Source organism: Ursus americanus, chromosome 2 (assembly GCF_024610735.1).
Source record: "Ursus americanus isolate L20-20 chromosome 2, mUrsAme1.1.p, whole genome shotgun sequence".
In the NCBI taxonomy this organism is placed as follows: Eukaryota; Metazoa; Chordata; class Mammalia; order Carnivora; family Ursidae; genus Ursus; species Ursus americanus.
Genome location: NC_142128.1, coordinates 43,136,420 through 43,164,356, shown reverse-complemented (window position 1 = coordinate 43,164,356; position 27,937 = coordinate 43,136,420). Strand labels below are relative to the sequence as shown.

Genomic DNA, 27,937 nt, shown 5'->3' with positions numbered 1-27,937 from the left:
GAGCTCTCTGCCCACCAGGGAGCTGTAGGCATCCCACAGCTCCATCTCCCCAGGCAGGATGGAAGTTTCCGGAAGTACCTGAGTGTGGGAGAAGCCACACCAACCCTGAACTGTGCTGAAGGAGCTGGCCCCAGTATGACTCAGCCAGTACAGGGGGGAGGCTGTGGTCAGCAGAGGGCCGCTTTGAACCTCAGAGGTTACAGTGTTGCAACCACAGACTTGTGTCCTCTGCCTGGGGTGTGAGAAAGGAGAGAGGCTGTCCGGGGTCAGGCCCTGCTCCCTCCCTTCAGTATGCCTTCCTCAGGTGGGAGGGACTCGGGTCTGGAATTACCTGAGCCCTAGAGCTGTCACGAGTGCCAGGGGCTGCCCCAGCATAGAATGTGTGCTGAGTGACCCTCCGGGGCCCCGGCTGGCAGCTGCTGGGGGCTCCCTCCTGGGCCCCAAGCCCCACCCCAAGCTGTGGTTTCCACAAGTAAACAGTCCTCACCCTGAGAGGACTCGCCCAGGGCTGTAGGGACGGGGAAAGGGGCACAGCTGACTTGGTCCTCATCACCCTGAAGGGACCAGGGAAGGAGCTGCCCAGATCAGGACTCTGTCCGAGGACTTTGTACCCACAGGCTCAGGGATGGCTGGTGGAAGGGATCTTCCATCACTGGCTGGGAGCAGGGGAACAAGGCACTGCTGAGTGCTCTCTGGTCTGAGGGACGCAGAGCAGGTCGGGTGAGCCCAGACGGGACGTGGTGACTTGCTGCAGGCCGCCCAGTGGGATGGGACAGCGGCAGTGAGGCGGGATTTCTCAGAGCTCCTTGTTAGGAGTCCAGACCCTGACTCTGGCTCTGCTGTGTGACCTCTGCGGTGGTCCAAAACCTCAGGACTTGGGTCTCACATCCAGAAAGTGGATTTAACAGCAGCCAGGATGACCTCCTTGAGTGCGGGGCCCCTGGGCCAGTCCTGGGGTCCAGCCTTGGCATCTGAGGGTCTGAGCAGCTGAGGGGGAGCCCAGGGGGCAGGGAACGGGGCACCGGCCAGGGGTGAGTGATGGAGCTGCTCCCCTCGGGTCCCCGGAGGACAGGGTTCTCAGAGGTTGTGGGAACCCATCCTGGAAGAAGAGGCTGGGCCTGAGCCTCCGTAGGCGGCCGTGAGTCTGAGGCCGCTGAGCCTGGGGCCAGAGGCACGTGACCCTCTCCACCCCTGCCTCTGTGTGAGCACGGGCCCAGGGCTGGCAGAGCCTCACAAGGAAGGGGGGCTATGGTGCTGGTCTGGTGGGGGTGGGCTCAGTGCTGTGTGTGGGGGCAGGGCCGGCCTAGGCCACAGACAGAGCCCTGGGGCAAGAGCAGTAGGGACATGGCCTCGTGTGCATTGGGGTGGGTATGGGGAGACACTTCCCAGGAGTGCTTTGTTCTCCTGCTCCTAGCTTCTCAGTTAGACACTGACAGGGAAGTTCCTAGAAAATCAGAAAGGAAATGTGACTTGTGAAATGGTGTAAAGACAGAGGACAGGCCCAAAGCAGGAGAGGCCCTGTGTCCTTGGCTCTAGGATGTGACTCTGTGCTGTCCATTGGCTGGCGCTGGTGAGCAGGGCGGCCTGAGCTGAGTGGGACCCAGGGACCCAGGTCAGGGGTCCTAGGGGTGCAGGCCAGGGAGGGGAGACCACTCAGCGGTTGTGAGCACGGGGACGGGGCCTCTCCAGCTCCGGGCCTCCTAGAGGGGAGCTGTTCCTACATTTATTCTGCAATTATCTCCTGAGGCCTCACTGCAGGTACAGAGGTAACAGGAGAGATGGGAATGGCTTGCTCTAGACTGGACAGTGAGTCCAGGAACTAACAGTCAGCCCCGCCCTTGGGGTACGGAGGAGCTAAGGGCTCTTCTGGTTAAAGAATCTTTCCTCCATTCTTACATCTGTATTCTGAATGTTTCCTGTGCAACCTGCCAAGCCAACAGAGAGGCGGCCGGCCATGGGCACATGCTCAGAAGACCCCCACCTGGGCAGGGCCTACTGGCTCCTGGGATTCACCAGCCTTCTCCTCAGTGAGTGGTCAGGGCTCCCTGGGAGGGAGGGCCGCTGGGTGGGTAGGAGGCAGAAGCTCATGGGATCCCAACCTCGCCTCGCATTCATGGCTCTCTCCTGCCTTCCAAGAGTCCGCGGAGCACACTGGACAGATCTCATGAAGCAGATGGGTTCTAGGGGTTCCTCCTTTTTTCCTAACGAAAACCTCTCACATTTCCTATGTCCTGTGCCCTAGGCCTCTGCGGCGCTCTGACCCAGAGCTCTGGAGTCCGTGGTTCTGGAGTGGAGGATTCTGAAATCCCTGTTTCTCTGAAGATGAGAGGAAGTTCTGTTTTGTTTCATGTGATCAGAAAACCAGAATTACCCCCAGAAGGTGAGCTGGAGAAGATTTCATGGGGCATTGTATATGGGTCAAACTACAGAGTCATGCTGAATGTCCTTCCTGGGAGGAATGTTCCAGAATGGCTCAACTTCCAAGACAACTTCAAGACGAGGGTCCATGTACCCAATATAATGACCCTTACAATAGACAACCTGACCCTTGAGGATAGTGGGCTGTACCGGGTTCGAATCTTCTACAGTACTGGAACAGAACGTGACGAGGATTTCCACCTGACGGTCTATGGTACGTGGCGACCCCTTCCCCAGCCCCATAGCTGACCTCCAGCCCCATAGCTGACCTCCGTCCTCTGTCCCTGGAGTGTCCACGCGCCCCGATGGCAGGATCCCTTCCAGACCGCAGCCTTCAGACTCAATCTTCTCCCCTGGAAGTAGATGCCGTGTGTTCAGCACAAACGCAGGCAGAGCTGAGGTTCACACCGGGGATGAATCACTTCTGTGCCTCAGGAGGGGAACATGGAGCGGGGGGAAATGGGGACTTGGCCATAACACTCACTGTCCCCATAGGACTCAGGGTGCTCAGTGTGACTGTCAGCTGTCTAGTGCTGCTGTAACAGGTGACTGACCCTCATGGGGGGACCGCACCACCACCTGAGTGTCCTCCTGGGCTGCGGGGCAGGACTCAGACCCCAGAGGCTCAGCCATGAGCTCCAGGTGTCGGCAGGGCTGCTCCTCTCTGGAGGCTCCGGGGAGAATCCATTTCTGCTCCTGTCCGTCCCCTGGCTCGTGGCCCTTCCTCCCCCTTCACAGCCGGCACTGGAGGGATGAGTCCCTCTGACCCTGCGTCCCTCCCTCCTCCTCTCCTGCCTCCCTCCACTTGCGAGGACCTGTGATCACATGGGGCCCATCTGGGAATCCAGACCTTCTCTGGTTTAGCGTCAGCTGGTTAGCAGCCTCAGTTTCCCTTTGTCATGGAACCTAAGACACTTGCAGGTTCTGAGGGTCAGCACGTGGCCATGGTTGGGGACACTCGTCCCCTAGCAGGATGGGGAAGCCCACGTGTGGTTCTCCCCACCCCGTTCCCTGTCCTTCTCAGCACCGGCCCGAGGCAGCTCACTCAGACTCACGGGTCCGGCTCTAAACCTCCACAGACGTAGGAGACGTTCACAGGTCAGCCCTTCCTCAGAAGCTCAGTGAGCAGCTCTCTCTCCCTGCACTCCCCCCTGCGCAGGGAGACGTCCTGCTCCAGAGAGAGTGGCCTGTGCCACTTAGGTCTGCGAGATTCCCCAGACTGACTGTCGGTCTGTCCCTTGTGTTCCTGTGTAGACCCCAAGTTCAGTGCACGTTCCAGCCACACTGGTGGTGGCCAATCGTAGGGGCACCAATGTGTCCTGCAGCAGAGTCTCTCCCGATGGGAGCCCACGGTCCACATCCGGGCTCCCAGAGCTGCCCAGTGACCATCTGCTCCATGGGCTGCGCAGTCCCAGGCACCATCCGAGCAGGAGAATCAGGACTGGGGCCTGGACAAGGACAAATCCAGTCCCAAATTCTTCTTTTTCTAGGGGACGCCCATTTCATACAATTAATTGGGTTTGAGATGGGGCGCTGGCATTTATTTTTTCAGGGGAGATTTTTAAGAATTACTCCGTCTAGTGAAATCACATAGAGCTGAACTCAGCGTCTCCCACGCCTTTTTTGGCACCTGCTGTATATTTGGGTCTGTTCTGAGTTATCTGTAAACTGCAGGCATCATCCTTCGGGGGAGGAAGCCAGAGCGTCAGGGAGAATCCGCAGGAGAAAGCAGGAGCTGTGATGCTCTCCACTCACGGGAGCCTCTGTCCTCTTGTCTCTCCCACCACAGAGCCCGTGCCCCTTCCCCAGATCCGGGCCACAGTTCCGTCCCTCACACCAGGTTGGTGCAATGTCACCGTGGATTATGACACCACGGGAACCAGGGAGAACCTGACCGTGTCCTGGGAGAGCGAGGGCCTCCCCAGGGAGCTGGAATAGAGACCGTCCGTGGGACCAGCCCCCAACCCCTGGACGCTGGCTGTGACCCTGCCCCTTAGCCAGCCCAATGCCAGCCTCACCTGTGTGGTCAGCAACCAGGTGGACCAGAAAACTGCCACCAGGGTCCTTGGGGACGTCTGTGGCCACGGTGAGTGCATCCTGCCAGAGGTAGGGGCTCTCCCCGAGCTCAGGCAGCCCTGGGTGAGGGATCCCGGCTCTTGTCACCCATGTTTATGTCACCATCTGCCACCTGGTCACCCCGTCCAGGACTCTGGGAGGCACATCCAACCTGCTTCTGCTCTTCGGTGTCCCACCCCTGCTGCTCTCCTCCCCTCACCCCTGCAAGTCAAGGCAATACCAGCAGGTACCTCTCCCCACCCTCATCCATCATCCCGTGTGTGTCTAGGGTGGTTTTCAGGAAGAGCGAGTTGGGAGGTGTCAGCAGTCTGTTCCCTCTGATGGGTCTGAGCCAGCTACTCCCTGCAGGACGCAGGGCTCGGGGCTCCTCTGCCCAATTCTGGCCTCACGAACACGCTTCACACCCACCCGCTTGCCTGTGTTCCCAGATGTGTCCTGGTCTCCTCAGTTTCCAGCCTCTGCTCAGGCCCCTCCTTCTGCCCTCAGCATCTCCAAGTCAAGGGTCCTCCACTCCCCCACTTATTCCCGTCCAGGGACCCCTTCACTGCAGCTGCTCCGGGGCCTGTGACCCCTGCAGTCCCACAGGACAGCTGCTGGGTGCAGTTCCAGCATTCAGAGAGTTTGCAGAGGGGCTCCTCAGCCTTGATGGCTCAGGGCCCTGCAGGAGCTGCCGCTGTCCTGCCCTCACACCTCTTCTCCTCTATGGAGTGGTCAGTGGCCCCACACGGAGAGTGATGCTCTGGGCCGGGATTAGTCTCCTATGCAGCCTGAACACTGGAGGGTAGGGGCCGTGTCTGCTTCTCCTTTGCATGCCTGTCCCACCCTCGGCCTCGGGCAGTCTGCTCCAGTCAGTGTGTCCCTGGATGAATGATGACCTGGGTCCCCACGTGCCCCCTCGTCCCTCCACCCCCTCCTCCACCAGTTGCAGGGGGAACCTGGTGCCTCAGCATCTCTGATCTCAGAGGAAGCTCAAGGCTCAGTGACCCACTGGACCCTCTGGAGAGAGGCTCCTGCCTCCCTCTCATCCTCCTACCCAGCTCCCCCTGCCTTGTTCCTCTCCCTTCTGCCCCAGTGGGTGCTGGCAGCTCCCAGGGCTGGAGAGTTGACACAGGCATTCCTGTTCATGGCTCTCCTTCCTGGAATGCCGCACCCACCCTGAATAATGGGTAATCTCCTACTCCTCCCTCAAGACCAGGTTTCCCCATCACCTCCTCCAGGCGGCCCTCCCTGAAGACCTGGGTGGAAGCTGTAAAACTCTCGTGCCCTGGGATGGCCCTGGCTGGCTGCCTCTGGCATGTTCTCAGCCCTCCCCCCACTGAGGGTCTCCTCAAGGGCGGGCACCAAGTCCCGTTCCTCTCAGCACCCCGGCCCCAAGCAGGAGCTCGGGCACTGGCTGAGGGAAAGCACCTGCCGTGCTCCTCCCTCTTCAGCTTCTGACCAGGTCCCTTCAGACGTCTCCGTGTGCACGGCCACAGGTGTCTTCACTGCTCTCTTGCCTTAACCTTCCTCACTCCTTCTTTGCGACAGAAACAGATCTACATGGACAGGTCACTGCTGCCCTATTACGAAACATCCTAGTGTTACGTATTCAACCAGTAATACCTAATTTCAAAGGTAGTCTGGGGCACCTGGCTCACTCAGTCGGTGGAACCGCGATTCTAGATCTGGGGGTGGTGAGTTCGAGCCCCCATTGGGCATAGAGTCTACTTCAAGAAAAAGCAGTCAGAAGTTTGTTGGCTTACATTTTTAAAAATTAACCACACAGAGGAAATAAATTGCTCTGTGTTCTCTCTGGCAGGGAGCTCCCGATGACGGAGCTCATGTTGTACATGTAGGATTGAAAATTGGAGCAGATGTTTCCAGATTCAAAGTCCCCCTTCCACCTGTGTGTCCCATGGCCCCTCTGCTCCAGGGGAGCCCGTCCTACTTTCTCGCGGTTCACAGTGGCTACTGGGTGTCCTCAGAGCTACACTGTATGGGTGACGTCGATACATCAGTCCTTTATGGACAGCTAGGCAATGTCAGTGCAAATGTGTGTCCTGACCTCAGAAATGTCCACAGTGAGGACACCCGAGCCCAAGGGATCCTGCCAAGCAGGAGCCATCAGTCCTCTGCAAAGACAGTAAGGGGCAGTGCTTACTGTTGTGCTCGGTGCTGGGTACACAGTGAACAAAATTAATCCCCTGGCTTCGAGATCTTGTATTTTGGGGAGGACACTGGAAATAAGCCAGTGACTAAGTAGATATAAGGTTGGGTGTGGCCAATGGGAGGAACACAAGAAGCAGAGTCAGGCAGGGGAGCTGCTGTTCCAGATGGGTCACTCTGGGGAGGCGGCAGAGGCTGAGTAGGGGTGAGTGGGAACCGTGCAGGTCCATGGAAGGACATTGCAAGCAGAGGTGAAGTGAGCCAAGGCCCCGAGCTGGGAGCCTGCCCACAGTGCTGGAGGAGCTGCCCCGGGCTCAGGGCTGCAGGGCAGTGAGCGGAGCAGCAGGGAGAGGGGTGGGGGAAGCGGCCTGAGCCCCCGGGAGCACCGGGTTCATCTAGGAGGGATGGGGGGTCCGCAGAGTTGCTGAGTGGGGCAGGGGCAGGGCGTGAGGCTGGCAGAGAGGCCCAGGTGGCCGTGTGTGGAGGACACAGGGCAGGGCTGGAGGGGGAGGGTGCAGCCTGGAAGAGGACCCACAGAGGGGCTGCTGGTGGCTTGGCCTCGACTCAGAAGCGGGGAATCTGGAGCCTAACTTAGGCTTCAAATGCGGCCCTGCCCCCTCCTGCCTCACAGGCCTGGGCAGTGTAGCCAGAGGGGCTTCAGGTTCTCGATGGGTAGAATGGAGACATGGAGGAGGGGGTGGGACGGGGGGGATTTGTGAAATACTTTAGAGTCGACAGGCCTTGCTGATGGGTGAGACGTGGGTATGCGAGGAGGGGAGGTCGAGGTGGCCTCTAGGATTGGGCCTGGGCACCGTGGAGGGTGGTGGTGCCCTCCTGAGAAGGGGAGCCCTGGGGGAGGAGCGGAGTCGGATCCGGGCTGAGATCTGGCAGGAGACACATGGCGTCTGCATGCAGAACTGTCATCAGGCAATTGCATAGACAGGTCTGGAGTTCAGGGGAAGGCGGTGTAGACAGAGAAGGGGTCCAGGAAGAAAGCCCAGCACAAGAATGGTCAGAGTCAGGATGGAGGGTCTGAGGAGGAGCGGCCAGTGGGGCAGGAGGGTCAGGAGATGCTGGTGCCCAAGGAGCTGGGGACCTGTGTCCCCTAAAGTGTGCCACAGAATGTGGAGGGTCCAGTCAGGTGGGGACCAGGGGCAGCTCCTGAGTGACCTCCTGGGGACCCCAGAGTCTGCAGGCCTCCACCCACTGTCCCTTCCTCACAGAGGCCTCCCTGGACCCCAGGGCCGCACCCCCAGCATCCTGCACTGTCCCTTCTCTGTAACTGTCCCGGGGTCTCAGGCAGGAGAGCGGGCATTTCCTGGTTCAGCGTGTGCGCCCTGCTTAGCGTGGACTCCACGTGGCTGGGACACAGATTATGTGTGGCCCCGGGTCATGGGCCGGGGTTTGTGCCTGGCACTGGGAGGGGCCCAGGAAACACCTGCTGGGGGAATGCCCGGGGAACATCTGTGAAGCAGGCTTGGGGACAGAGTCGGAACTATTTCAGATCCTCTGTCATGGGTCGGAGGTGCAAGAGGGTTTTATTTGGGACCAAGTGTTCCTGGGTGTGTGGGGGAGGGGCACACACAGATCTTGCTGCTCTTTGTGGAAATGGTGCCTGGACACATGTGAGTGTCTTGCTTTCGATCCAATAACCAGAAGGGACATGAGCTCACAAGGGTAGCACTTGATAAAAAAGAAAACACCACTTTATTTTTATAACAGTTTTAGAGTTCCAAAATACTGGGAAGATAGTGGAGTGAGTTCCATCCAGTCCTCACAGAGTTACCCTTTAATTAACAAGTTAACTCAATATTTGTCACAGTCAATGTTCTAATATGACGTAAGGATAGTCTACACCTTATTCTGTGGTCCTTAGCTTGACCCGGTGTCCTCGTTCTGTTCCGGACTCCGGGCAGGACCCCACATTCCGTGGAGCCGCCGTGTCTCCTTGGGCTTTCCGCGCCTGGGACAGTCTCTCCGACCTTCCTTGTTTTGATGGCAGTTTTGAGGAGGACCGGCAGGTGCTCGGTAGGAGGTCCCTCAGTTGGGATTTATCTGATGTTTCTCTGAGGATAGAGGGGTTTGGAGACTTTGGTAAGAAGACCCCAGAGCCATTTTATCACATCAGTGATCGGCACCATCTGCAAGACTGACCCTGGAGATGTTGACCGCCGTCCCCTGCCAAAGGGAGTGTTTGTCACTGTGAAGTCACTCCTTCCCTGTCCTCACTGTCCTCGCAGAAGGGAGGCTCTGGGTGCAGCCTCACCTCGGGAGTGGGGACAAATGCTTCGCCTCCTGACAATGGATTGTCTACACACATTGTCACAAATTCCTCCGCTGGGAGACCGTCTCATGTCTATTTATGCATTTACACATTCATCTGGACCAGGATGAACTCATTGATACATACTGTGCTTTGGGTCACAATCCACAATCACGTTTCTTTTCTTTCTTTTTTTTTTTTTTTTTATGTTCAGTTAGGCAGCATATAGTCCATCATTAGTTTTTGATGTAGTGATCAATGATTCATTAGTTGCGTATAAACTCAGGGTCATCACAACACATGCCCTCCTTAACACCAATCATCCAGCTGCCCCATCCCCCCACCCCCTCCCTTCTGTAACCCTCAGTTTGTTTCCTGGAGTCAAGAGTCTCTCATGGTTTGTCTCCCTCTCTGATTTCTTCGCGTTAGGCTTTCCCTCCCTTCCCCTGTGATCCTCCATGCTATTCCTTATGTCCCACATATGAGTGAAACCATATGATAATTGTCTTTCTCTGTTTGACTTATTTCATTTAGCATAATCCCCTCCAGTTCCAACCATGTTGATGCAAATCGTGAGTATTCATCCTTTCTGATGGCTGAGTAATATTCCATAGTATATATGGACCACATCTTCTTTATCCAGTCATCTGTTGAAGGGCATCTCGGCTCCTTCCACAGTTTCGCTATTGTGGACATTCCTGCTATGAACATTGGGGTGCATGTGCCCCTTCTTTTCACTACATCTGTATCTTTGGGGTAAATACTCTGTAGTGTAATTGCTGGGTCATAGGGTATATCTATTTTTAACATCTTGAGGAACCTCCATACTGTTTTCCAGAGTGGCCGTACCGGCTTGCATCCCCACCAACAGTGTAAGAGGCTTCCCCTTTATCCACATCCTCTCCAACACTTGTTGTTTCCTGTCTTATTCATTTTTGCCATGTTAACTGGTATAAGGTGGTATCTCATTGTAGTTTTGATTTGTATTTTCTTGATGGCTAGTGATGTTGAACATTTTTTCATGTGTCTGTTGGCCATTTGTATGTCTTCATTGGAGAAGTGTCTGTTCATGACTTCTGTCCATTTCTTGACTGGATTATTTGTTTTTTCAGTGTTGAGATTATCCCATGCATATTTACAGACCACAATGCTGTGAAACTGGAACTCAACTACAAGAAGAAATTTGGAAGGAACTCAAACACATGGAAGTTAAAGAGCATCCTGCTAAAGATTGATTGGGTCAACCAGGAAACTAAAGATGAACTCACACAATTCATGGAAACTAATGAGAACAAAAACGCATCCATCCAAAACCTATGGGATATTGCGAAGGTGGTCCTAAGAGGGAAATACATAGCCATCCAAGCCTCTCTCAAAAAATTAGAAAAATCCCAAATGCACAAGCGAACCTTAGACCTAAAGGACCTAAAGAAAGAACAACGAATAAAGCCTGAACCAAGCAGGAGAAGAGAAATAATAAAGATTACAGCAGAAATCAATAAAATAGAAACCAGAAAAACAGCAGAACAGATCAATGAAAGATGAAGATAGTTCTTTGACAGAATTAATAAGGTTAATAAACTTCTGGCCAGACTTATCCAAAAGAAAAGGAAAAGGACCCAAATTAATAAAATCATGAATGAAAGGGGAGAGATCATGGCTAACACCAAGGAAATAGAAACAATTATCAGAAATTATTACCAGCAACTATATGCCAACAAAATAAGCAGTCTAGAAGAAAAGGATGAGTTCCTAGAAACTTGTAAACTACCAAGACTGAAACAGGAAGAAATGGACAATCTGAACAGACCAATAACCAGCAAGGAAATTGAAGCAGGAATCAAAAACCTCCCAAAAAACAAGAGTCCAGAGCCAGATGGCTTCCCAGGGGAATTCCACCAACATTTAAAGAAGAAATAATACCTGTTCTACTGAAGCTGTTTCAAAAAATAAAAATAGAAGGAAAACTTCCAAACTCATTCTTTGAGGCCAGGATTACCCTGATCCCAAAACCAGACAAAGACCAAAAGGAGAATTACAGACCAACATCCCTGAGGAACACGGATGCCGAAATACTCACCAAGATCCTAGCCAACAGGACCCACCAATTTATTGAAAGGATGGTTCGCCACAACCCGGTGGGATTTATTCCTGGGCTGCAAGGGTGGTTCAACACTTGGAAATCAATCAACATAATAGATCGTCTTAAGAGAAGAGACAAGAACCATGTGATCCTCTCGATTGTTGCAGGAAAAGCACTTGACAAAGTACAGCATCCTTTCCTGAGGAAAACTCTTCAGAATCAGGTCTCTTAGGCTGCTGCTCGCAGAGTCCTAGAGTCGCCCCTGGGTGCTCTTTTGCAGGCTCCTCCTCCGAGGTGCCCGATGCTCCCGGCGCATCTTGGACACTTCTGCTTCAGGCCGCGAAGCAGCCACTCCTGCGGGGAGTTCTAGATCTGCCCAGGACCGGGTTCGGTCTGCACACGCGCTGTGCTCCTTGGTGCCGGGTGGGGCGGTCGTTTCAAGCACAGGGAATCGGGAAGGGATTTCTTCTCCACACGCATAGATGCCACCTGAGCCCTTCAGGCCAGATTATTCTCCAGTTTGTGGGACTGTTTTGAGTAGATTTGGAGGATACAGAGGGTAGGGAATTCATCACAATCATCTTCATAAGGAAAGAGAGTGGCTAAAATATTCGTTACTAAAGGAAACACCATTTGGTGTGTGAAAGGATGGGTGTGTGAGAAAAGGAAAAGGTGCTATTGCAAGGTCCCCATTCAGCAACACCCGCACAGCCGTCAGCGGTCCATGTTCCCCCAGGTCGGGGTGGGGGCCCTGCTCTGTGACTCAGATGCTGGTAAGCAGGTCCCCCGAGATCTATCCATCCTGCAGAGAATGGGGACAGTGAGCTGCCTCCCCTCCTCACAGGATCCTAGGCAGCGGGCCCAGAAAGAGAAAGGGGGGCTGAGCAGTGGGATCCATACCGCGCTGGGATGGGCCAAGCAGCTCTCCGGGGTCTGGAGAATCAGGGGCAGTTCTGAGCTCAAGGACGGGTTCTGCCCCTGGGACGGCATCTCAGGGAGGGAGGGCTTCCACCCCCATGAAGGAGGGCTTGAGGGTTTGGGCACAGATGGCAGCATCCCTTGTGGGGTCCCAGGGCTCTGAGGGTCACAGGGAGGAGGCCCCTGGGCCGGGACGGAGCTGCTGTCCCGAATGCTGATGGTGGGAAGGGCAGGGCTCAGCTCCCACACCAACCCCAAGTGGGACGTCTCCTTCCTTCTCCGGTTGCTCTCAGCTTGCTGTGTCCGACGCCAGGCAGTGGGGAGCCCACAGGCCCTCTGATCCCCCTACCCAGCGGCTGCAAGCTCGGGGCACACGTCCCCCAGTCGTCCCCTGTTTGTTCCAGAGCCCGTGGGAAGTGGTGCATGTCTTGTTCCTCACCTGTCCCTTCCCATTGGACGGCCAAGCCAGGATCACTGACTCCCGGGGATCACGGCGTTGCTCTTCGGGGGGATGAGGAATCCAGTGTCCACGTCGGGAAGGACGTTCTGATTCCCACTGACGCGTCCTCACTGGATGGGGGCTTTGGGCTCCTGTGTGGAAATGCAGACAGGCGCTGGCTCACGGACAGAGCTTCTACCCTCAGGGGCTGCCTGTCTCCAAGTCAGTCCTGTTCCTCCAAAAGGACATGAGGGCAATGGAGAGGCAGGAGGGGCTGCTCCTGGGAACCTGGTCCAGCAGGAGAGCCAGCACATTCTCGTGCACAAGGTCTCTCGGACAAGGGCGTTCTGGAGCCAACAGGAGTCTCCTGGGGCGGGGTGACCTCACCGGCCCCGCACAGGCCCAGGGACTCCCCCAGTGACTCCTGCAGAGAGCTCGGGCTCTCAGGTGTGCTGAGAGCTGTGCTGAGAGCTCGGGCACGGGGACATTTGGTCCTGTGTCCAGGGACACGCAGGGAAGGGGGGGGAAGAGGAGAGTCAGCCTCACGGTGTCTGGTCCGAGAGCCCGCGCTCCCCCGGCCGCGGACTGAGTCCCTGCACCTCCAGGAGGGTTTCCAGCCTGAAGCCCGCTGTCCGCACAGAAGCCACACTGCCCAGCGCCAGTCCCCGGGCTCAGGGTCATGAGCTCTCTACCCACCACAGAGCTGTACCCAGACGGGATGGAAGTCTCTGGAAGAGCCTGAGTGTGGGAGAAGCCACCCCCACCCTGCGCTGGGCTGAAGGCACTGGCCCGAGTGTGACTCAGCCAGTGCAGGGGGGCAGCTGTGGTCAGCAGAGGGCCGCCGTGAACCTCAGAGGTCACAGTATTGCAACCACAAGCTTGTTTCCTCTGCCTGGGGTGTAAGAAAGGGGAGAGGCTGCCCGGGGTCAGGCCTGGCCTCCCTCCCCCTCAGTGTGGCTTCTCAAGGTCTGGGAGGGACTTGGATCTGGAAAGCTCAGTGACCTAGGAGGCCTGAGACCTGGGCCTGGCTCTGCCCCATCCCGGCGTCCAGACCGGGGACTCATCAGATCACCTAAATGGTCTTGAATTTATTCATCTGGAAAACTGATGGTAATGCTGAGCCCCCGCTGCCCCTCACAGGGACAGAGCTTGTGACCCACAGAGAACTAGACACACGGAGGCCCGGTGACCTTAGTTCTCTTGCTGCACAGGACGGCGGGAGGGGACAGAGAGTAGTATCAGCAGGTGTAACAAGTTCCAGGGGCTGCCCCAGCATGGAACGTGAGCTGGGTGAGCCTCCGGGTTCCCTGGCCAGCAACTGCTGGGGGCTCCCTCCTGGGCCCCGAGCCCCACCTCAAGCTGTGGTTTCCACAAGCAAACAGTCCTCACCCTGAGAGGACTCACCCAGGGCTGTAGGGACAGGGACAGGGGCACAGCTGACTTGGTCCCCATCACCCTGAAGGGACCAAGGGAGAAGCTGCCCAGATCAGGACTCTGTCCGAAGACTTCGTACCCACAGGCTCCGGGACGGCCCATGGAAGGGATCTCCCATCACTGGCTGGGAGCGGGGGAACAAGGCACTGCTGAGTGCTCTCTGGTCTGAGGGGCGCAGAGCAGGTCGGGGGAGCCCAGACGGGACACGGTGACTTGCTGCAGGCCACACAATGAGATGGGACAGCAGCAGTGAGGCAGGATTTCTCAGAGCTCCTTGTTAGGAGTCCAGACCCTGACTCTGGCTCTGCTGTGTGACCTCTGTGGGTGGTCCAAACCCTCAGGACTTGGGTCTCACATCCAGAAAGTGGATTTAACGGCCACCAGGCTGACCACCTTGAGTGCGGGGCCCCTGGGCCAGTCCTGGGGTCCAGCCTTGGCATCTGAGGGTCTGAGCAACTGAGGGGGAGCCCAGGGGGGCGGGGAACGGGGCACCGGCCAGGGATGAGTGATGGAGTTGCTCCCCTCGGGTCCCCAGGAGGACAGGGTTCTCAGAGGTTGTGGGAACCCATCCTGGAAGAAGAGGCCGGGCCTGAGCCTCCATAGGTGGCCATGAGTCTGAGGCCACTGAGCCTGGGGCCAGAGGTACGCGTCCCTCTCCACCCCTGCCTGTGTGTGAGCGCGGGCCCAGGGCTGGCAGAGCCTCACAGGGAAGGGGGGCTGTGGCACTGGTCCGGTGGGGGTGGGCTCGGTGTTGTGTGTGGGGGCAGGGCCGGCCTAGGCCACAGACAGAGCCCTGGGGCAACAGCACTAGGGACATGGCCTCATGTGCATTGGGGTGTGGGGGGGACACTTCCCAGGAGTGCTGTGTTCTCGAGTTCCTAGCTTCTCACTTAGACACTGACAGGGAAGTTCCTAGAAAATCAGAAAGGAAACGTGACTCGTGAAATGGTGTAGGGACAGAAGACAGGCCCAAAGCAGGAGAGGCCCTGCGTCCTTGGCTCTAGGATGTGACTCTGTGCTGTCCATCGGCTGGCACTGGCGAGCAGGGCGGCCTGGTCTGAGTGGGACCCAGGGACGCAGGTCAGGGGTCCTAAGGGTGCAGGCTGGGGAGGGGAGACCACCCAGCTGGTTGTGAGCACAGGGACGGGGCCTCTCCAGCTCCGGGCCTCCTAGATGGGGGGCTGTTCCTACATTTATTCTGCAATTATCTCCTGAGGCCTCACTGCAGGTGCAGAGGTAACAGGAGAGATGGGAATGGCTTGCTCTAGACTGGACAGTGAGTCCAGGAACTAACAGCCCCGCCCTTGGGGTGTGGAGGAGCTAAGGGCTCTTCCGGTTAAAGAATCCTTCCTCCCTTCTTACATCTGTATTCTGGATGTTTCCTGTGCAACCTCATAGACGCAGGCCGAGCCAGCAGAGAGGCTGCCGGCCATGGGCACCTGCTCACAAGACCCCCACCTGGGCGGGGCCTCCTGGCTCCTGAGATTCACCAGCCTTCTCCTCAGTGAGTGGTCCGGGCTCCCTGGGAGGCAGGGCCCCTGGGTGGGTGGGAGGCAGGAGCCCCTGGGCCCTCTCAGGTCTTGACTGAAGAACCAGAGAACCAGCTCTGTGATGACCGAGCACACGCCGTGCATTTGGTTCAGAGCCCGGGGTGAACGGAGGGAACAAAGGGAGCTGGTGGCTGAAGCCAGGCTGGGAACCCTGAGCCCTGCCTGCCAGGCTGCATGAAGGGAACCCCTACCAGGGGGGAGGCCAGGAGAGCGCAGAGCCTCCTGGGGAGAGGGATGGAGGAGATAAGGGAGCGGCTGGGGGACCCAGGGGTGGGGATAGGCACCCCGTCTGCAATGCCCAGGGGACTCGGCAGCATCTGCAGCTGCTGTGTGCAGGAGGGGCCGGCCCAGAGCCCCTGTCTGAGCTGGAGGAAGCCGCTCTAGTCCGGCTCCTTGGGCAGGATGAGGGCCCTGAGTCCAATGAAGATCTGTGTGCAAAGTAAGGAAAGGAGCCCCCAGAATCCAAGGGTCTGGGCGCACCTGCTGTGTGTAAGGGTGAGCCCGGAATAGGAGACTGCTGACCTGGGCTATATGTGGGGGTGCCCCGTGGGGGCAGGAGGGAAGCAGAGGGGGCACCAAAAAGGGAACTCAAAGACTCTTTTCACAAGAGTCGGATTTCCCTGTTCTTACTTCATCTGAGACTATCTGCATATGTGTTACAATTAAGTAAGAACAAATGAGAAAACAGTGAGATCTCCAACTGTGAATTCTGGGGACAGCTTGGAAAGGTTTTATTGTTTATAATCCTTGGTGTGAGCGCACCAGCCCCTCCATGAGCTGCAGGGATTCTAGGAAATTTCTGGAATCACAGGACACCTGTGAACAGGGAGATAACGCAACAGAAATGAGCTTTGCAAGACCTTTTTAACAAGGTAACTTTCTGTCAACAACATGTGGGCCTTCTCTCTTCTCAATTTTACTGAACTGGAGACATATGTGAAATTACATACATTTTCCTCCATATAACTCTAGGTTGGAAGATTATGGAAGGAAGGAAGGAAGGAAGGAAGGAAGGAAGGAAGGAAGGAAGGAAGGAAGGAAGGAAGGAAGGAAAGGAGGGAGGGAGGGAGAGAGGGAGGGAGGGAGGGAGGGAGGAGGAAAGGGCGGAGGACGAAAGGGATAGAGAAATGGAAAAAAAATTTATGTTGATGGTTGAGGTTAACTTTCATCTTATTTAAATAAACAATGACTCTTGCTCAAAGCCGCCCCACCCCTGCTCTTCTGTCCCTCTCTGGGTTCAGCACCTTCTGCAGACCTGAGCGCTCTCCTGCCTTCCCCCGTCTTGAGTGGGCTTCCCGCTTGCTCAGGCTGAGGCTCACCGTCCAGCTTCTGGGCAGCTCCTCCCCTGCAGCCTGAGGGCTGAGCCTCCTCTCTCCCGGGTTCCCCCCTTCCCAGCAGTTGCTGGTTAACCCTCAGCTCGCCCCACATCCCTGCCAAAGCTCGCTGAGTACTTGAGTCCCCTCTCCAGGGACAAGAGCTGGGGCGTGAGACCCAGCACTGCTTGGACCCCTCTGAGCAGACAGCAGTACTGGGAGGGAGGACCTCTGTGCAGGGCAGGGCAGGGCAGAGGGAGGGTAGGGGGAGAGCTGTAGGGCAGCTCCCTGCAGGGGAGGCACGGGGTTGGGGGAGAAGGAATCTGGCTCTAGGTCTGGCACTGCACTGTGTGACCCATGACAAGTTCCCCCCTGAGTGAGTCCGTTCTCTGTGAAAGGTCACTCGAAGCCCTCCAACTGTGACATCTGATATTGGGGGTCTCCTTCTGGATGGGACAGACCTATGGCTTCTCCGAGGCCTCTGCTCTGTGTCTCCCTCCTGTCCTGTCCTCGTCCTGCATCCTGACAGGGACGGACAGTGGGGAGCCTATTTGGAGACCTTTCAGAACCCAGAGCTCTGGCCTCTCTGTTGTCACGTCCATGGCCCCCAAGGAGGGAGGAGATGCTCTCTCCAAGGCTCCCCTGCAGTGCCCTGGCCCTCTGCGGTCTCTGTCTCTGCTGTCGAGCTGGGACTGCAGAGCCCCTGCTGCAGGACCCCGGCTCCTGCCCCGGTGTGTAGACCCCGGTCTGCTTGGGCCGCTCAGGACCGCGAGCTGCAGCGGGGAGCCGCCAAGGAGCCGCGGGCGAGCAGCCTTGCCGGTGCCGCGCAGCTGCTGCCCGAGCTCCGCAGAAACGCCCTCTCCTGTCACCCTGTTCCCCTGGGGCGGACGCCTCTGACCCACGCGGGGGGCACTAAGAAGGACAGCGTGGGCTCGGAATTCCTGGGGAGCAGCCCGCAGGCAGGGGCTGCCCTGGGGCCGGATCTGCTGTCCCTCGGGAGCCCCAGGCACAGTTCCCACTGTTGGAACAAGGGCCGCTTCTCTGACTCGGGGTTAGCGTCCTGTGGGCTCCAGACTCTGTGTATTTCCACACGAGACGAGCCCTGGCTGTGAGGACTGTGGTGGGGACGCGGGTGTGATGGGACACTGTGGTTCTGTGCATTAATTCATGAGGAAGCCCAGTCGCAGGAAGAGTCGAAGTCCACCCTTCACGGGCTACCAGGAACCCCGATCGACTTACGCGGATGTCCTGTGTGTGCACGGGTCTAGTGTGTCTGCGGCCGCACAGAGAGGACGCACATCTTCATGGCGCTGACTTTTGGGAGGGGGCAGCCCTCGAACTTCTGCTGGAATCAACCCCAGAATCCGTAGGATAGCTTTGGATGACACAGAACACTTCACAATCCCGAGACGACCCGCCGAGGGGAGCAAACATGCCCACACCGAGTCCCGGGCACGATAGACACCACTCTGCCCAGCAGCTCGGGGGTCTCAGCCACCTGGTGACGGGGATGTGACTGGGACCATGGAAGCCAGCTCTGTGGACACAGCCAGGAGTGTCCTCTCGTTCAGGAAGGCCCCGGCTGGACTCTACTCCCGTGGCCACCTATGGGATCGCGCCATGGGTGTCTGTGTCCCGGGGGCCCATCCCTGATCCCAGGAGGAGCCCCCGACAGGGGCAGCTGGGGAGAGACGTGGACTCCATCCTGGCACCTGGGAAGGCCAGCTGGTCCCAGGTGTGCTCGGTCAAGAATCACCATCGTGGTTTTGAGAGCAGCTCACACGGATGGGAACGCCTTCCTCTCCTGACATCCTAGCACGCATTCTGGGAGGGCTGCACGGCTACTGTGTCCCCGTCCCAGAGGAAGGCTGGAGGCAGGGAGGTCACTGCTCCCGTCCACGTGCTCAAGGGAACAGAGGACCTGGTCTCACGCCTCCGGATCCTCCCGTCCAGGGTGCCGACCGCCCTGCTGCACTAGACCTCCCGGTCTGAGACCCAAGCACGTTCCCTGTGCGTCAGATTCACACAGGACGCTGAAGTCAAGAAGGTTCTAGAAGGAAACGAGAGAGCATTAGGAGCACACTTTGATGTTGGGGGGGGTGATCTTTTCATGCCGGAGATAAACCAGTAAGCCTTAAATGATACGTACGTTTAGCTTCATGAGGACAGTAGCAGGGCCATCAGTACAAGACAATGGTGAAAAGCAAACTGGAAACTATATAAACTGCAATAGAAAACAGGCTAATTTTCTTAAAATAGGTCTAGCTCCTGAATGTTAAAAAGAAAACCAGAATCATGGGCAGAGGACATGAGCAGACAGCTCACAGCGGCCAGAAAAGGGGATCAACAGTCCTAGAACATGATGACCGGGCTCATGTACAGGAGAAATGCTCTTTAGAAGATGACGTGATATAATTTTCCCTTATTCTTTTGCAAAGATTGAAACCTTCGGTCACCATGTGCTGTGGGAACCCTGAGCATTATTGGGAGGAGAGCAGCTGGGGTCACTGTCAGGATGGCGGTGAGCGAGGTCTGTCGAAGCTGAGAGGGACCTGCCTTTGGTCTGTTAGACCCACCCAGTGGGTTGTCCCAGTGTCTCCACACCCACGTGTGCTGTCCACAGAACCGTGTGTGACACATGTACACGCACTCCTGGTACCTATGCACCTGTCTGTGTTGTATATACTCCCGTGTGCGACATCTACACCCCCGTGTGTGATGCACACACACTCACATGTGACCGATATACACCCGAGTGTGATGTGTGTGCCCCACGTGTGACTATGTGTCCCCGCCTATAACATGTGTGCCCCCACGTGTGATGCATGTGCACCTTGTGACTTCCGTGCACGAGTGTGACATATGTGCCCCGCGTGTGACTGACGTCCATCCGTGTATTCAGAGCATCCAACCCCAGGCTGCTCAGCGGGACCGTGTTTGCAGCGACAAGAGCAACGTGACTGCCCGTCGCACGTGGAGGGACCAGAGCCATGTGGGGCCGTGGGCAGCTGTCCATGAGGCTCTGCCCCGCGAGCAGTCGCAGGTGCAGCCCTACCCGAGCCGCACAGAGACGAGGGCGGAGCAGAGCAGCGGGCGGTGTGGGGTCGTGCACGAGGAGACACACATAGGCCCTTGTCAGTGCAGAGACCCCCTCTGGAGGGACACACAGGAACCTGGAAGAGCCCCTGCCTGTGGGAAGGGCAACTGGGCAGCGGGGCTCAGAGGTTGGGGAGAGGCTGCGTTTCCACCTCCAGCATCCCGCCGTTACTGGAAAGCACGATCTGCTTAAAATTCAAGAGTTTAAAAGCTGCTGAGTGTGGCTGAAATGAGAGCTTCTCATCCTCGGAACGGGGACAACGCTCTGCCACCTGCCGGATTCGGTGGGTTGTCCTGCTCAGAATCTGACAGAGCCGCTGACACGTGGGGAATGGGGATCCCGTTCATGGGAACGTGTGGTCTCAGATGAGCGAGCGGCAGGTGGGTCCCGCTACCTGTAAAGCCCACCGCAGGCCCTGACACAGTGAGGACAACGAGAAGGAGACACTTCCTGTGGGCGCTTTCTCATGTCTCGTCACACTGAATCCTGGCAAGAGCCCCATGGACACGCTCACCCTTCGTCCCCGGGGTTCCCACATGGAAGCTCCAGGCTTAGGCAGTTTAGGAAGTCGCCCAAGGCCGTTCAGCCAGTAAAGGGTGGATCTGGACCTTGAACCTGGGTCTGTGTCACCCAGAGCTCACGCCTCGTGGACATGCTGGCCAAGAGCCCAGGACTGGGTCCTCAGGACCCCTCACCGGGTCCACGAGGGGTGGGGTTGCACTCCCTGGCCTCCTGCCTCAGTTTCCTGGGGCCGAAACAAGACAGTGTACCTGGCACCTTAAACAACAGAATCACTGTCTCACGGTTTTGGAGGCTGAGAGACCAAAATCAAGGTTTTGGCCAATTTAATTTCTGATGAGAGGCGTGGAGCACCGTGCCAGGGGGACCCATGGCATTTGTGTCCCGGCGTGCTAGGAGGGACCTGGTAACAGTGTTGTCCAGCCCGGCCCTGTACAGCTTGTGTGGGCCCGGTTGGGGCCTCATCCCTCCCTGGCTGTTGGCCAGAGGCTGCCGTCCATCCCTCCCCATAGGGGCCTCTCCACAGGGCCGCCCACAACACGGCCGACGGCATCGTCACAGCGAGCAGGACACAGGATAACAGCAAGACGGTGTCACCCTCGTGTAGGACCTGCTGTCCCTGAGGGCCGTCCATCATGTGAGCAGCACTCTGCTCCTTAGAGGCCAGTCCTGGGGCGGCCCCCACTCCAGGGGCAGAGCATGCCCGGCCTGTGGGCTGGAGGGTCTCTGCAGCCCCGTGAGAGGCTGCCTCCTGCACTAATGCACTCGGTATGGAGCGAAAACATGCTTGTGCTTTTGCTCCGACCTCTCCTGAACTTCTGCTCGCGCTGTCAGGGGTCAGGGCACCGAAGGTGAGCAAGTTAGCAGGACCTGTTCAAGGGGACGATACCCTGGGACCAGGAGGGATCCCAGCCTCGCCTCCCATTCACGGCTCTCTCCCGCCTTCCAAGAGTCCGGGGTGCACACGGGACGGATCTCATGAAGAAGATGGTTCTAGGGGTTCCTCCTTTATTCCTAACGAAAACCTCTCACATTTCCCGTGTCCTCTGCCCTAGGCGTCTGCGGTGCTATGACCCAGAGCTCTGGAGTCCGTGGTTCCGGAGTGGAGGATTCTGGAATCCCTGTTTCTCTGAAGAGGACGCAAGGACATTCTGTGTTGTTTCATGTGATCAGAAGTCCGGAATTACCCCCAGGAGTCGAGCTGGAGAAGATGTTTTGGGGCATTGCATTAGGGTCCAACTGGACAGCCATACTGCAGGTCATTCCTGGGTCAGATGTTCCAGAATGGTTCAACTTCCAGGACAAGTTTGAGAAGAGGGTCCATGTGTTCAACACAACGACCCTGAGGATTGACAACCTGACCCTTGAGGACAGCGGGCTGTACCGGGCTCGAGTCTGCTACAGTGACGGAACACAAACTGACCAGGATTTCCACCTGACGGTCTATGGTACGTGGCGGCCCCTCCGCCAGCCCCATAGCTGACCACCTAACTCTGTCCCTGGAGTGTCCACGCGCCCCGATGGCAGGATCCCTTCCAGACTGCAGCCTTCAGACTCGATCTTCTCCCCTGGAAGTAGATGCCGTGTGTTCAGCAGAAATGCAGGCAGAGCTGAGGTTCACACCGGGGATGAATCACTTCTGTGCCTCAGGAGGGGAACACGGAGCGGGGGGAAATGGGGACTTGGCCATAACACTCACTGTCCCCATAGCACTCAGGGTGCTCAGTGTGACTGTCAGCTGTCTAGTGCTGCTGTAACAGGTGACTGACCTTCAGGGGCTGACCACACCACCACCTGAGTGTCCTCCTGGGCTGCGGGGCAGGACTCAGACCCCAGAGGCTCGGCCATGAACTCCAGGTGTCAGCAGGGCTGCTCCTCTCTGGAGGCTCCGGGGAGAATCCATTTCTGTTCCTGTCCCTCCTTCTAGTGGCGCCCGCATGCCTTGGCTCGTGGCCCTTCCTCCCCCTTCACAGCCGGCACTGGAGGGATGAGTGCCTCTGGCCCTGAGTCCCTCCCTCCTCCTCTCCTGCCCCCTCCACTTGTGCGGACCCTGTGATCACATGGGGCCCATCTGGGAATCCAGACCTTCTCTGGTTTAGCGTCAGCTGGTTAGCAGCCTCAGTTTCCCTTTGTCATGGAACCTAAGACACTTGCAGGTTCTGAGGGTCAGCACATGGCCACGGTTGGGGGACACTCGTCACCTAGCAGGCTGTGGAAGCCCACGTGTGGTTCTCCCCACCCCGTCCCCTGTCCTTCTAAGCACCGGCCCAAGGCAGCTCACTCAGACTCACGGGTCCGGCTCTAACCCTCCACAGACGTAGGAGACGCTCACAGTCAGCCCTTCCTAAGAAGCTCAGTGAGCAGCTCTCTCTCCCCACACTCCCCCTGCGCAGGGAGACGTCCTGCTCCAGAGAGAGTGGCCTGTGCCGCTCAGGTCGGCGAGATTCCGTAGACTGACTGTCGGTCTGTCCCTTGTGTTCCTGTATAGACCCCAAGTTCAGTGCACGTTCCAGCCACACTGGTGGTGGCCAATCGTAGGGGCACCAATGTGTCCTGCAGCAGAGTCTCTCCCGGTGGGAGCCCACGGTCCACCTCCGGGCTCCCATAGCGGCCAATGACCATCTGCTCCATGGGCTGTGCAGTCCCAGGCACCATCCGAGCAGGAGAATCAGGACTGGGGCCTGGACAAGGACAAATCCAGTCCCAAATTCTTCTTCTTCTAGGGGACGCCCATTTCTTACAATTAATTGGGATTGGGATGGGGCGCTAGGATTTATTTTTTCAGGGGAGATTTTTAAGAATTGTTCAGTCTACTGAAAACACATAGAGTTCAGGTCAGGGTCTCCCTTCCTTTTTGGCACCTGCTGTATATTTGGGTCTGTTCTGAGTTATCTGGAAAATGCAGTCACCATCCTTCGGGGGAGGAAGCCAGAGCGTCAGGGAGAATCCGCAGGAGAAAGCAGGAGCTGTGATGCTCTCCACTCACGGGAGCCTCTGTCCTCTTGTCTCTCCCACCACAGAGCCCGTGCCCCTTCCCCAGATCCGGGCCACGGTTCCATCCCTCACACCAGGCTGGTGCAACGTCACCGTGGATTGTGACACCATGCGAACCAGGGAGAACCTGACCGTGTCCTGGGAGAGCGAGGGCCTCCCCAGGGAGCAGGAACAGAGACCGTCCGTGGGACCAGCCCCCAACCCCTGGACGCTGGCTGTGACCCTGCCCCTGAGCCAGCCCAACGCCAGCCTCACCTGTGTGGTCAGCAACCAGGTGGACCGGAAAACTGCCACCAGGGTCCTTGGGGACGTCTGTGGCCACGGTGAGTGCATCCTGCCAGAGGTAGGGGCTCTCCCTGAACTCATGCGGCCGTGGGTGAGGGTTCCCGGCTCCTGTCCCACCATGTTTTAGTTGTCACCTGCCACCGGTTCACCCCGTCCAAGACGCTGGCAGGCACATCTTATGTGCTTCTGCCCTTTCTTGTCCCTCCCCGGCTGCTCTCCTCCCCTCACCCCTGCTGGTCCAGGCAACACCAGCAGGTACCTCTCCCACCCTCATCCATCATCCCGTGTGTGTCTAGGGTGGTTTTCAGGAAGAGTGAGTTGGGGGGTGTCAGCGTTCTGTGCCCTCAGAGGGATCTGAGCCAAGAACTCCCTGCAGGACACAGGGCTCAGGGCTCCTCTGCCCAATTCTGGCCTCAGGAATATGCTTCACACCCACCTGCTTGCCTGCGTTCCCAGATGTGTCCTGCTCTCCTCAGCTTCCAGCCTCTGCTCAGGCCCCTCCTTCTGCCCTCAGCATCTCCAAGTCAAGGGTCCTCCACTCCCCCACTTATTCCCGTCCAGGGACCCCTTCACTGCAGCTGCTCCGGGGCCTGTGACCCCTGCAGTCCCACAGGACGGCTGCTGGGTGCAGTTCCAGCATTAAGTGTGTTTGCACAGGGGCTCCTCAGCCTCCATAGCTCAGGGCCCTGCAGGAGCTGCCGCTGTCCTGCCCTCACATCTCGTCTGCTCTACGGAGCGGTCTGTGGCCCCACACGGAGAGCTGATGCTCTGGGCCGAGATTAGTCTCCTCTGCAGCCTGAACACTGGAGGGTAGGGGCCGTGTCTGCTTCTCCTTTGCATGCCTGTCCCACCCTCGGCCTCGGGCAGTCTGCTCCAGTCAGTGTGTCCCTGGATGAATGATGACCTGGGTCCCCGCCTGCCCCCTCGTCCCTCCACCCCCTCCTCCACCAGCTGCGGGGGAACCTGGTGCCTCAGCATTCCTGATCCCAGAGGAAGCTCATGGCTCAGTGTCCCACTGGACCCTCTGGAGAGAGGCTCCTGCCTCCCTCTCATCCTCCTACCCGGCTCCCCCTGCCTGGTCCCTCTCCCTTCTGCCCCAGTGGGTGCTGGCAGCTCCCAGGGCTGGAGAGTTGACACAGACATTCCTGTTCATGGCTCTCCTTCCTGGAATGCCGCACCCACCCTGAATAATGGGTAATTTCCTACTCCTCCCTGAAGACCAGGTTTCTCCATCACCTCCTCCAGGAGGCCCTCCCTGAAGACCTGGATGCAAGCTGTAAAGCTCTCGTGCCCTGGGATGGCCCTGGCTGGCTGCCTCTGGCCTGTTCTCAGCCCTCCCCCCGCTGAGGGGCTCCTCAAGGGCGGGCACCATGTCCCGTTCCTCTCAGCACCCCGGCCCCAAGCAGGAGCTCGCGCACTGGCTGAGGGAAAGCACCTGCCGTGCTCCTCCCTCTTCAGCTTCTGACCAGGTCTCCTCAGACGTCTCTGTGTGCGCGGCCACGGGCGGCTTCACTGCTCTCTTGCCTTAACCTTCCTCACTCCCTCTGTGCGACAGAAACAGATCGACATGGACAGACCACTGCTGACCCCCTGCCAGGCATCCTGGTGGCTGTTGCGATCGTGCTGCTGATCCTGGGAGCTGGGCTGTACCTTTGGAAGAGACGTGGGGAGAAGAAGAACGTGGACTCTGGGAGAGGCAGGTTGCACTTCTTCCTGAGCCCAGACCCATCCTTCCCCCACTCTTCCTGGAGCTAGCTCTCTCCTGCATTTTGCGACTCAGGGAATGTCCTGCAGGAGGCTGGCTGCTGTGGCCATGGCCGTGGGGTCATGGAGGGGGAGGGTCCAGGTTTCCAGGCTCAGACTCCAGCTCCATCTGTGCATGACTCAGGTGCAGGATCGCAGGAGGAGCACAGGGACCCGGATGGTGACATCCTCTATGCAGAGCTGAGCCAGCGGGAGTCTGGAGACAGGAGGGACAGGGTAAGGCTGGGGGAGGGGGCAGCCTGGGTTCTCCCCAGTCCCTCTGTGCCTGGGTGTGTGTCTGTCAATCCCAGTCATCTGCACGATCTGGCCTGGATGCCTCGGTAACCCTTTCCAGACAACGCGATATTCACTAAGAAAGTTCTCCTCAGGCCCCATGCAGTGCTGGACACTGGGGGAGGTCATGTCAGCAGCACTGGGTCTGTGCGGGTCCCTCTGGGCAGCTCTCTCCCTCAGCTGTTCCAGGAGCCCTCTGTCTGCATTCCAGGGTAGGGGTGCCCCTGATCTAGAAGAGGAGAACCCTCTCACCACTGTCTACAGTGAGGTCAGCAGGCCAGGCCAGGCCACAGTTACGATTTAACGAGAAGAAGCGGAAGAATCCTGCCCTCCGGGGACACCTGTCTCATGAGCATGACGCCTGCAGCTCGGGTCCTGCCTCCTCCACCTCTGAGGCTCTGAGCAGGGACTGGATGGATCCACCGTCAGTGATTTCTGTGCTAAATCGTTCCGCACAAGGTCACCGTGAGACACACACAGGGGTAGATCAAGGGGGGAACTGAGTAAACAAACCTGTTCCAGGACCGCTCAGCCTCAGCTACGTGTCAACCCCAGACGGCCCCGCTCTGCCCCTGGTCTCTACGACATCCAACTGCCTTTCAGACCCACAGCCCCTGGGACGAGCCCTGGTGAATTCCCAGTATCCCGCCTGGACCGTCTTGAACACCACCCAGCGGTCAGTCCCGTGCTGAGAGCTATTCACGGACCCTGTGGATTCGTAACCGTGAGCGCTGGCTGAGTGCCGCTCTGTGACTCGCACTGTTCTGACCGTTCTGCTCGCTAACTCACAGGGTCCTCGTGGACTCTCTGTGAGGTGGGGATCCTTGTGCCCACTTTACAGATCAGTGGAAGGAGCCAGAAAGCCTATTCTCCAGGCTACACAGCTGGGAGCCCAGGAGGCGGGACTGAGCCCAGTGAAGGGAGCTCCAGGACTTATCTCTCCAACCCTCGGCTGTCCCGCATCCTGGCAACGTCCCTTCTGTCCTGTCCTGTTGGCACGTGGCCCAGCCTTTATTGCTCAGGAAAAAGCAGAAGTTTCTAGCTCCTGACAGTTAGCTTTACTGACTGCATTGACAGACACCTGCCTCCCTCTCTCTCCTGTGCCCTCGGAGGACGCTGAGCTCCTCAGGGACTCAGTGAGGACTATTCCCTACACTTCAGTCCCTTCTCGGGGACATGTCATCTCCAGCATTCTTCTCTCTGGCTCCTCCCCCTGACCCTGCTGTCCCCTTCCCTGCAGCCCTCACCTGGTCTCTGTGCTGCCCCTGCTCCACGCCTAAGCCGCCACCTTGGCCTCACTTTACCGGGACCTCTAGAGCATCTGGCAGTGACCTGCAGGTGACACCATTGACTCCCCTTCCCTGCTCCAACCACCTGTGACCTCGGGTTCCCTGACGGACTCTGTCCTGGATCCCCCGCCCACCTGTCGCCCTCCCAGACTCCTCAGCTGTCCTCCCAGGGCTGTTCTTCGCTCACAGGGTGGGGTTTCTGAGCTTTTGGGCAGGACCCTTCCCATCTCCCGTGTCCTCCTCTCTCTGGGGTCCCTGCCCCGGGGCCTCAGTGACCAGTGACACCACTGATGCCCAGGGAAGCCTCCCCGCCCCATGCCTTCTGCTCAGCCCCATCCCTGCCCTCCAGCCCCACCGGCCCCCAAGTGGGGGTTCCCACTCCGCACCGACCTGCGCTCAGCACCTGCGTCCTCCACCATCTCTGGCTTCCTTGTCTCAGGAAATGCCCCCCCCCACTCCTTGCTCCCCACTCAGGGCTGCTACTACAGCGCCTCCAAAGTCTCAGGCCCCGTGCCCAGCACCTCCGCTGCAGTGACAGGATTTCATTTTCACAATTTCGGAGGGAAGAAAGAAATCCGGAATCTTTACTTGTTTCCGGTACTTACTGAACAGGAAATAGGTAGAGTTCCCTAGAGCGGCCCACATGTCCCTCAGCTCTCCTTCCCGAATTTTGGGCTGTGGGGCCAGGCTCCCCCATCCTCACCCCTGCCCCTCTGTCCTCCTCCGCCTTCTCCCCCTGCGGTCTCAGTGCCCACTTCCCCTTCTGTAGTACCCGGGACCTGGTGAGAAAGAGCAGGAGCTCCTCTCCCACAGGAAGGAAAGCAGAAGCAAGTATCAACTATGTAATCAGGAAATAAATGTGCATATTTTCATTGCGAGAGACGTGGGAGCCATTCACCTGAGCCCATGAAAAATACTGTAAGGTCACCTCTTCGTAAGGGACACATTTTCTCTCCTTCCTTGCTGTACCCACAAATGCTGGGGCTCCTGACCCAGGTCCCAGAGCCTGTGGGGGGGGATTGAGCCAGCAGGGAGCCCAGCTGGGGTTCTTCTTGGAGAAGCAGCTGCATCCAGGCC

The 27,937-nt window shown here is 57.8% G+C and overlaps 1 protein-coding gene across 1 annotated transcript; it reads left to right on the top strand.

Moving 5' to 3' along the window:
* Positions 1 to 15,155: 15,155 nt before the first annotated feature.
* LOC123783683 (SLAM family member 8-like) lies at positions 15,156 to 27,730 on the top strand. The gene is made up of 6 exons (XM_045784595.2): positions 15,156 to 15,280; positions 21,311 to 21,703; positions 23,276 to 23,572; positions 25,090 to 25,230; positions 25,423 to 25,514; positions 25,783 to 27,730. The coding sequence occupies exons 1-6, from the start codon at positions 15,208 to 15,210 to the stop codon at positions 25,873 to 25,875; spliced, it is 1,089 nt and encodes a 362-aa protein (XP_045640551.1). The 5' UTR covers positions 15,156 to 15,207; the 3' UTR covers positions 25,876 to 27,730.
* Positions 27,731 to 27,937: the final 207 nt, after the last annotated feature.